The sequence below is a fragment of the Eretmochelys imbricata genome, chromosome 17 (assembly GCF_965152235.1).
Source record: "Eretmochelys imbricata isolate rEreImb1 chromosome 17, rEreImb1.hap1, whole genome shotgun sequence".
NCBI classification, from domain to species: Eukaryota; Metazoa; Chordata; order Testudines; family Cheloniidae; genus Eretmochelys; species Eretmochelys imbricata.
The window spans coordinates 25,220,330-25,230,085 of record NC_135588.1 but is presented as its reverse complement, the minus strand read 5'-3'; the positions used below and the strand labels follow the sequence as shown (position 1 = coordinate 25,230,085).

The 9,756-nt window shown below is 56.6% G+C and overlaps 1 protein-coding gene across 5 annotated transcripts; it reads left to right on the top strand.

The window, feature by feature from the left end:
- Window positions 1–580: 580 nt before the first annotated feature.
- BCL7B (BAF chromatin remodeling complex subunit BCL7B) lies at window positions 581–9,221 on the top strand. 5 transcript variants are annotated; one of them, XM_077836581.1, is made up of 7 exons: window positions 1,153–1,357; window positions 3,013–3,117; window positions 3,586–3,661; window positions 4,275–4,371; window positions 6,102–6,272; window positions 6,757–6,836; window positions 7,516–9,221. In XM_077836581.1, exons 2-7 carry the CDS (start codon window positions 3,110–3,112, stop codon window positions 7,603–7,605), a joined length of 522 nt encoding a protein of 173 aa, XP_077692707.1. In that variant the 5' UTR covers window positions 1,153–1,357; window positions 3,013–3,109; the 3' UTR covers window positions 7,606–9,221. The 5 variants fall into 5 exon arrangements, with proteins under 5 accessions (XP_077692704.1, XP_077692707.1, XP_077692706.1 ...); XM_077836580.1 differs by having other exon boundaries at window positions 1,153–1,371; XM_077836582.1 differs by lacking the exon at window positions 1,153–1,357 and adding an exon at window positions 1,387–1,637.
- The last annotated feature ends 535 nt before the right edge of the window (window positions 9,222–9,756 follow it).

Sequence of the window (9,756 nt, the reverse complement as noted above, 5' to 3'; positions counted from 1 at the left end):
GGAAGGAGGCAAGTTGTTGGAAATGGGTCACTCTGAGTCGACTGCAGCTGATGCTTGCTGGGCTATGCCCCAGTCGGAGAGGGGTGCCCTGCTATATGCTGGGCTGGAGGCTGCGGGACTGTCGAGTGGCTGCCTGGGTGCTAAGAGACGCGCAGGGCCTGCCCTGCCGGGGAAGGGCTGGCTGCCGCACAGCTCTCCGTGCCCCCGGGCGGGGGGGCACTGGGTATGCGGCAGCCCCTGGCCTGGCCTGGCCTGTTGGGGGAGCAGCTGCCACCCAGCCCAGGCTGGGTCACCTCCAGCAGCCACCTCCAGTTCTGGGGCAGAGCTCTGTGGGGGATGCCCTCTGACCTTTCAACCCTCAGCAGTATCTCTACCCTGGGTCTGCCCTGGAGAAGGCGGCAGGTCGCAGCCCCCGAGGAGCCGATTTCCTCAGGGGGAATTCTCCGTCATGCGAAACGGTGCCATCGGGACGGTTTTCGCACCTCCTCCCTACACGCGTCAGACCAAAGAGGGCGGAGCCGCGCATGCGTAGTGGGTGACGCAGTGCTCTTCCCTCACCCTCCCTTCCCCCAGGCAGAGGGGGCGCGCTGACGCATTACGCGCGGGGTGTGGGTAGGTCGGGTCGCGCGCATGCGCGGGGGGCGGGTCGTGGTGGCTGTGCTGCGGAGCTGGGGTTGCCGGGTCTGTGGACGCCATGTCGGGCCGCTCGGTGCGAGCTGAAACCCGCAGCCGCGCCAAAGATGACATCAAAAAAGTGATGGCGGCCATCGAGCGCGTCCGCAAATGGTGAGAGGCGGGGCCTGGGGGCGGGGCCTTGAAGTGTGGAGCCAATCACCGTGCCTCATTGGCTTCGGTGGTGGGACTCCCATGGAGAATAGCCAATCAAAGTTCCTCGGGAGCCAGCGGGCGGGGCCAGCGGGGGGAACATCCAATTACCTCTCCTTACGGTTTGAAAGGGCGGGGAAGCGAAGAGCAACCCGATTGGCAGCGGCTATGCCCAATCACAATTCCCCCCCAGGCGTGCGGCCTCTGAAGAGCTTTTAGAGGGACATGCTCTGAGGTCAATCAGGGCCCGCGGGCTGAGGAGGCGGGTTCTTCTGTTACTATGGGGCCCGGGAGCCGCCCACACTGAGCCAAAGTGTCCCGCGTTACGCAGGATCATTGGCCCGGAGGGCCCGGCCCTGCGGCGAGTTCCGCTTGAGCCCGGGGCCGTGTACCGGGGCCGTGTACCAGGCCCAGCGGCGCAGGCCGGGCTCTGCCCGAAGCGGGGCCTGCGGCGGGCGTTGGGCCTGCCGCTGACTTCGTACCCGGCAAGCCCCTCACCTCACCGTGCCTCAGTTTCCTCGCTAGTGTAACGGTGCTCGCCGGCGGGTGTGTGGTGCGGTGCTCCTCCCCGCCCGTCTCTTGGGCATCGCCGCTTGTTGCGGCCGGGACCGGTGCCTGGGCTTGGGGGTCGGGGCTGGCACGGGGACGTGATGGGTAGGAGGGACCTGACCCAGGGTAGCTGCTGCCCTGGGGCCCGACGCCCTGCTCTAGCCCCCCGTGCAGTGCACAAGACCGTCCGTTAGAGCTTTGACCCCCCTTCGTCCAGCTGACCGGAACCCGTCAGGGCCTGCCTACCTGCAGCAGTCGCGCTGGTGAATCCTAAATCGGTTGAAGAACTAGTTCATTCTGGTTCTGCTGCCCAGCCAAAATGCTGGGCGATGGAAGGGGCTGCAGCTGTTTTCAGGAAAGGCAGTCCCAAAACAGCTGTGCAGAAGCAGTAACAACCTCTCCCCAGGAGGCTGGGGTAGGGGTAGTGTAGATGTCACCCTTCTCCTGTCCTTACAGCAGCTAAGACTCTGGGGGAGAATAGCAGAGGTTATTACATAAGGTGGAGCTCCTGAGTAGGGATTAGAGCTGGGCAAATAACTGTCTCTTCAGTTCACTAACAATTCCAAATGTCAGAAATGAAACATTTTGTTCCAATTTTAGGTATTTGAACTGTTTTTAAAAAAGTATGTGGAAAAGAAGAGTCACAGAATCTAATTAGAAAAGGAGTACTTGTGGCACCTTAGAGACTAACCAATTTATTTGAGCGTGAGCTACAGCTCACTTCATCGGATGCATACCATGGAAACTGCAGAAGACATTATATACACACAGAGACCATGAAACCATATGTGTGTATATAATGTCTTCTGCAGTTTCCACAGTATGCATCCGATGAAGTGAGCTGTAGCTCACGAAAGCTCATGCTCAAATAAATTGGTTAGTCTCTAAGGTGCCACAAGTACTCCTTTTCTTTTTGCGAATACAGACTAACACGGCTGTTACTCTGAAATGTGTTAAGTGGTGTTCTAATACAAAAGACCACCTCCTGCCCCAAAGAGCTTACGGTATTGATTGTTGAACTCTTGCAGTGGTGTCAGAGAGAAAAGTCATGGATAACTTTCAGATAGATGGAGGGGGCTGCCCCTCATCAAAGATGGGAGGAGGAATAGCTCAGTGGTTTGAGCATTGGCCTGCTAAACCCAGGGTTGTGAGTTCAATCTTTGAGGGGGCCATTTAGGGATCTGGGGCAAAATTGGGGATTGGTCCCCCTTTGAGCAGGGGCTTGGACTAGATGACCTCCTGAGGTCCCTTCCAACCCTGATAGTCTATGATTCCCGTGAGCCAATAGCTCAGCAGGCTGATAGATGAGTCACATCAGTTTTATAGCCAATGGTTTAATGTGGCCAGCATCACATCCAGGTGCCTCTGACTGCCCTAACCCACTGGATCAGGCACCTATTTTGCAGTTGGGTGAACTGAAGGTAGCCTTTCAGTGTGAGATCAAGCAAAATTAAACCAGTGGCTTCAGTTAAAGCCCAGGGAAGTGGAAGGCCAGGGTGGCCAAGTTTTCATGGTTTTCTTTGCAATCCCAAGGGCCCATAGACCACTGTAAATCAACTCCTGCTCCAAGTAGATCCTCGGTAGAATGTCTAACTCTCCCGTCCCCAGTCAATCACTAATTTCCTACCCTTGTTTCAGCAAGGAGGGATTGGGATAGGCTTCTAATTTCCCTCACTGCAAACCAGTTCTGCAGGCAGAGTGCAGATTTTGACACCATTGCACGTTGGCCCTGGTGATGTTAAGGTGAGAGGCACCAGTATAAAAACTGGGAAAGGGAGAGCACCATGCTGAGCATCTGAGTGAGCAGAGACACCCCCCCCCTCCCTTTTCCAGCCAAGTCAGTCAGCTAGAAAAGCCCTGCTCTAGAGATAATGGGGAAAAGGCCCATTCGAGGGGAGACAATGTTCCCACAACCCCTGATTCCAGAGGAGTGTTTGTATTCCTAGCCCTCATTGGTCCCCTAGAGGGCACTGGAGGAAGTTCACACCTTTGCTGCTGCTGCTTTTCTGGAGAGTTTTGTGGTGAGATTGTGTCCGTTTCACTCTGCTTCTCTCCTGCCTAGGCAAGTGTATGCAGAAGAAGCAGCACAGGCATGATCCTGAGCTGAATTTAATGGCTGTGTCCTAAGTAATTACCAGGACTTCCTTGGTTGTGTGGTTGGGAGAGATGGTTGGCTTTGTTGGTTGTAACCTGTCTCCTGCTCGGTGGTAGGGAGAAGAAGTGGGTGACGGTGGGAGACACATCCCTTCGGATATTCAAGTGGGTGCCTGTAGCAGACAGTAAAGAGGTAAGTGCTGGGTCTGCTGTAAGAAAGGCTCTTAAGGATTGCATGCGCCGGCTGGAGAGGAGGAGGCCACGCCTCACTGCTGAGGGGGACGGACTCTAGTTCTGCCCTTCAGAATGTCATCCCAGCTCCCACCAGGAAGGTCTGGTCTTCGGGGTCTCCTCTGCATGGCGCAGACAAACCCGTGGAGCTCTCAGAAAAACAAAAAAAGGGCATCGTTTCCTGTGGCTCCCCTCGCTAGTCAGAGAACAGTGAACAAATTGACGCTTTTTGCGGGGCGTCTCTGGGACAGGGGAGCTCTGGGGCCGATGGGTCTGTGGCCAGTTTGCTCATTGGGAAATCCCCAGAGAGGATCTGGAAGGCCAAACCTTCCTTTTGCAATGGACTTCAGGCTCGGGGGTTGGCCCAACAATCCACACAGCATCTGTAATGTGATGTAGCCACATTCGCTGCACTTGTGGCCTGGGCAGGTACAGTGAACATAGGCGAATGCGCCTCTGGCTCTGTGCTGTTGCTGCTGCCTGAGGAGGGCAGTGCTCCTCAAAGGCCTGCTGCCTCTCTCCCCTCTGCTTGCTGAGTGTGACTCTGTTAATCCCATGTTCTCTCTCCCTTCAAGAAAGAGAAGTCCAAAACAAGTAGCAGCACTGCCCGAGAACCCAATGGCTTCCCAGCTGACTCATCTGCCAACTCCTCCCTCCTCCTGGAGTTCCAGGGTAAGTCTGCCTACCCCCAGAACTCAGGCTGGCAGGGGGAGGGCACTGCTGCCGTTCATATCAAGAGGACTTTGTAAATATTGAGGTGTCATTAGTAGAGTATCTATGTCTTGCACATCCCCCCAGGAGCAATGCAGATTTCCACAAGGGATGTTGTTCTGACACATAAGAACGGCCATATTGGGTCAGACCAATGATTCATCTAGTCTAGTATCCTGTCTTCTGACAGTGGCCAATGCTGGGTGCCCCAGAGGGAATGAACAGAACAAGCAATTATTGAGTGATCCATCCCATCATCCACTCCCAGCTTCTGGCAGTCGGAAGCTAGGGAAACCCAGAGCATGGGCTTGCATACCTGCCTATCCTGCTCCGACTCCCTTCTCTCCAGTGACTGCTGTGGGGAGAGGCTGTTAGCAGCCTGCAGCCAGGACACCCTGCCCTACACCATTCCCTGTAGCAACTGGCACAGGGATCTCCTGCACTGTCATGATGAAGCCTTTCTGGGTATGTCCCGCTTTAGAACAGTGGCTCGCAAACATTTTACTGAAACGCCCCGCCAGCTGCACATTTTGTCTTTTTTAGTGATTCGCACAGGGTCCAAATTCATGGGTGGGCGTGTGTGTGCAAAATCACAGGTCAGCCTCCTCCTCCTCCGCTACTTTCTCTGTTCTCGCACCACCAAGGGGGCACTGACCCCCCGCAGCTGGAGGTGTGGCCAGGCCAAACATGAGCAAGTGGTGCTGTGACCCCATGAGGCCGGTTGCAATACCCAGAGCATGGAGCTGTGCCCAGCCCCATAGGACATGAGCCATCGCTGCAGGGTGAGTGTGGGGAAGGCTTGCTGTCAACCCCTGCCCCTTCAGGGCCTCCCCTTGGAAAAGCTGCTGTAGGAATCCTAGGAGCAGGGGATAGTCCTGGGGCTTCCAGGTAGCCTTTGTTTGCGTCTCACAGCAGGGGTTGCAGGCAGGAAGGGGGACCGTACCCAGAGGCATGTGTCCTTCAGCTCATCTGGGTGGAGACCAGTGAATCATAGAATATCAGGGTTGGAAGGGACCTCAGGAGGGCATCTAGTCCGACCCCCTGCTCAGAGCAGGACCAACCCCAGCTAAATCATCCCCGCCAGGGCTTTGTCAAGCCTGACCTTGGAGGCAGCACCATTACTTTCCCCCAGAGTCTGTGGTGGGTCCAGGATGGATTTTAATATTAAGGCCAGTCTTGCTCCTTGGCCCATTCCATTCAGCCATAAGTGCTTTAGGAGCACTGGAGGTCTCAGCCCCAGGGACTAGGAGCACTCTGTGATGAAGGGATTTGCGGAGGAGATGTGCACGTCACGGTGATGTCAGACCGGGGGAAAGGAACCAGTACAGCCTGGGAAACTCTACTGAACAGCTTTGCGTCCCATTCCTATGTCAGGTGCTCTTTGCTCAGCAAACACCCCAGGAACCCCTCCTCTGCCTGTTCTCTCTTCCCATGCTCAGGCGTCTCCTTCTCTCGGAGGAGCGGTATCCTGGGGATTGACCATATGGCTAATCCTGGAAATCCAGGGCAGCCTAGCATACTCGGCTTGGGAACCCCATAGGGAGAGGCGGGTGCAGAGCTCTCCTGCTGGCATGACTCCTCCCTGCTCCCTTGGGTCATTCTCTGTGGGTGCCATCTTTCAGTGCTGCCCCCTGCTGTGCTACTGCAGCTGTGAACCAGGCATCCCCCCTAACATGCTGACGTTTTTTCAGATGAGACCAGTAACCAGAGCTCCTTGTCAGACGTTTACCAGCTCAAGGTCGACAGCAGCCCGAACTCGAGCCCCAGCCCCCAGCAAAGCGAGTCAATGAGTCCGGCACATACGTCCGACTTCCGCACGGACGACTCACAGCCACCTACACTGGGGCAGGAGACCCTGGAAGGTATGATGCGGCCAGCTGCACTGGGAGAGGAGATGGTGGAGGGGGCGGGCCCTAAGGAAAGCGCAGTTCAGCCAGCCATTCTGGGCCTGTTGAGCCCTGGGAGAGGCACAGTACAGCTGCCCATGATGGGCTAGGTGAGTTTTTGCTCCTTGCCCTGGCAGGGCATTTGCTGCCTTGTTCCTGTGCAAGAAGCCTGGCTGGGCAGGCTGTTTGCATGCATGTTTGCAGCAGCACTGCTGTGTTAATGCTGCTGCATGTCCAACATGGTGTTGGCTTTTCCTAGGCCTCCCTGTGGTGCAAGGGCAGCAGAGACCTGAATGCCCTCTAGGCATGGTGCTCCCCTCTGAGTCCTAGGAGTATGTTGTGCCTGCAGGCAAGGGGGCAGTAGCTGGCTGGCTCACTTGGTGAGGCCAGGCAGAGCTCTTGCTGCTAACATTGGGCTCACAGGGCCAATACATCCGTAATCCTCCCCTTTCCCTTCCAGAGCCCTGCCTCCCTTCCTCGGAAGTTGCAGATGAGCCTCCCACTCTCACGAAAGAGGAGCCTGTCCCTCTCGAGACTCAGGTAAGGAGAAGGGAAACTAAAGCCTTCCCTACATATGTACAGGCCCAAAGTACACCCTTCATCCCTCTGGTGTGTTGACTCTGAAACCTAACAATGGCACATGATGTGTCAGCATTATGAACTGTTTCACTGCTGCCCTTTTGAGCAGAAGCATCCAGCTAATATACTTTCCCCACAGTCTTGGGCTGCCCTCTGCCCAGCTTCCCTAATCATTTCTGTACTGCAGTTCTGAGCAGTGAGTGCCAAAATCGATACTGCCTGGAGAACTGAAAATGTGGGGACAGCCTGAAAGAATCACAGTAAATAACCCAGGCCACTACCCTGAGCCTGCTGTTCTCATCAGGTGCAGTTAATTAAAATGCTTCCCTGTGTCAGGTCATTGGAGCTGCCCCAACCAGAGGCCTGGCCTCAGAAGTGCGAGCATTTGCTGTGGAGTGCCCTGGGCCTTGAATCTAGGCAGGGCACTGCTGGGAGCAAAGCCCGTGCTGTTGGTGCTGCTAGTGGCCCATGTAGGATGCTATGGGCCGCTGAGCCTCATCATCGGACTGTAGCCTCTGCCTCTCCCTTCAGTGCTGTTGGCTCCCTGTGAGCAGAGCCCCCAGGGCAGTGGCTGAGCTGTGCGCAGAGCTGGGAGCTGCATCCTGCATCGCTCATGACCTCTGCTCTCCTGCTGTTCCAGGACACTGAAGAGGAGGATTCTGGGGCGCCGCCTCTGAAGAGATTTTGTGCAGATCAGAACTCTGTGTGCCACACGGCCTCGGAGAGCTAGGGACAGGCCCCTCCTGCCTGCCCCCGCCGCAGAGCCCTCCTGCCCTACCCCGGGTCAGGCCCCTCCCACCAGCCCCCCGCAGAACCAGCTCGCCATCCCCAGGGACGGGTTCCTCCCTCCAGCCCCCCGCAGAGCCGGCCTGCCCTCCCCAGTGATGGGCCCCTTCCACCAGCCCTCCTCCCTTCCCCAAGCCAGCCTGCCCTCCCCAGGACGGGCCCCTCCTGCCAGACCCCCTCCCTCCCCTGAGCCAGCCTGCCCTCCCCAGGGACAGGCCCCTTCTGCCAACCCCCGCAGAGCCGGCCTGCCCTCCCCAGGGACGGGCTCCTCCCTCCAGCCCCCTGCAGAGCCCGCCTGCCCTCCCCAGGGAGGGGCTCCTCCCACCAGCCCCTTGCAGAGGAACTAGTCTGTAGTCTGTCCTTCCCTCAGGGACAGGCCAGGGCACCTCGCACCATCAGTACTTGCAAATTTGCCTCTATTTATTGGCTCCCTTTTCCTGCTGATCTGTGCTGGTGCGGCAGGGGCGGGGCTGGTCACGTGGCCTGCTTGTGTGAGGGGCTGAGTCCTCTGGGTCTCCTGCTCTGCCTGGGCACTGGGCGAGAACTGCAGCCTGACAGATGTTGTTCCCCTGCAGGACGATGGTATTTAGGGTCCCGTGCCCCCGGTTGCCAGGAATGAAAGAGCCGTTCCTGCTGCACTAAGTAGTTTCTCTTCCCCAGAGAATTGTTTCCATGTCCTGGAGCTTCCCTCAGTAAACAAGCCTCATTGATGGGCCGGGTTAGGTGAGCATTTGGGGCATGGGACCGCCCAGCACTGGAACTTTAACAAAGGCCTTTGCCCTGCAGGGCAGGGATCCTGAGCTGGGACAGTGTGCAATAGCTGTTGGTTTAAGCCATTTGTGCTGGAGGAGACAGGTGCACCCGCGCTATGGAGGGTAGGCAGATGAGTGAGTCAGGGCACAGCCGCCATCCCCAGGCATGCACTATGGGGCCTCTGGAGGTCTTGGCACTCTCCCCTGGCCCCTGCAGGGTAGCAGTATTCAAGGGTGCAGGCTGTAGGCACAGAGCCCTTAGTATTGGATCCAGGGAGGTTGCCACCAGGTCCCTGGCTGACTCTGTGCCTGGCATCGACCTGCGGTTCCTTATGTGAGTGCCCATGGGAGAGGCTGAGGCAGCATAGGGTTTCTTCAGCTTGAGGGTGGGGAGGTCCTGTTGTGAGGCCCACTCCAAGTCTACCTCAGGGACCGGGAAGGACACAGCAGGGTCTAGGGTCTCTCCCAGAAAACCCAGGGGCCTTAGTTCTCACTCTCCCAGCACTGTCAGGGTGGCGTCATTTCCCAGTGCACCCTTACACTGCCTGCCCTTGGTGCCTGATTTGCACACTCTGCACCTTTCTCACCCGGCTCCCAGTCAGAGCTGCTCCCCAGGCTTGTTTACCAAGGAGCTCCCATCCCTCCTCTCCAACGCCATGGACCTGTTTCCTCTTCGTTGCGATCTGCATGTCAAATTGAGTCTGTGATTGAGCCTCTGTTGAAGCCGAAGGCGCCGGCTGTGCGTGGAAGTGGAGAGATATTTTAGCACTGAATAGAATATTTTTAAAATTAAACTATTTGAAATACAGTGTGTGAATTTTTCTGCAGCAGCCTGGAGAGGGCTGGATCCCCACCATCCTCTCCATGGACCTCTGTGAGTGCAGAAGCGACAGGACATAGGGACAGCATCTTGCCTGGGAAGGGGTGTCAGGGGCTGCTTTGTTCATGTCTTCAAGTGGATGCAGCTGCATATTCTACATAGTGTCTGCGCCCTGCGTGCTGGAGCTGGAGGATTTTCCCAGCAGTACCCCTAGAGGGGCGGGGCTCGTGCTGTGTGGCCATAGTCCCTCCCCTGACTATATGAGACAGTACCGCCTTAACCCCCCGACATTCCCCTCCCCCCCGTGTTCCTTCTTACCACCCATGGCTGGAGTTGCAGCACGCCATGCATTTTACCTCACACTCCTCTATTTAGTGATGTTTTGAGTTGTATGTGTTTCATTAGGACTGTAGTACAGTGTGTGTTAAGTTACTGTCAGCTGTAGGTTGTGTTTTTCTGGTGATGCCCCCATCAGCATTTAAACATTGTCCATCGGGAAAGTGGCATCCCCACTAATAATCCC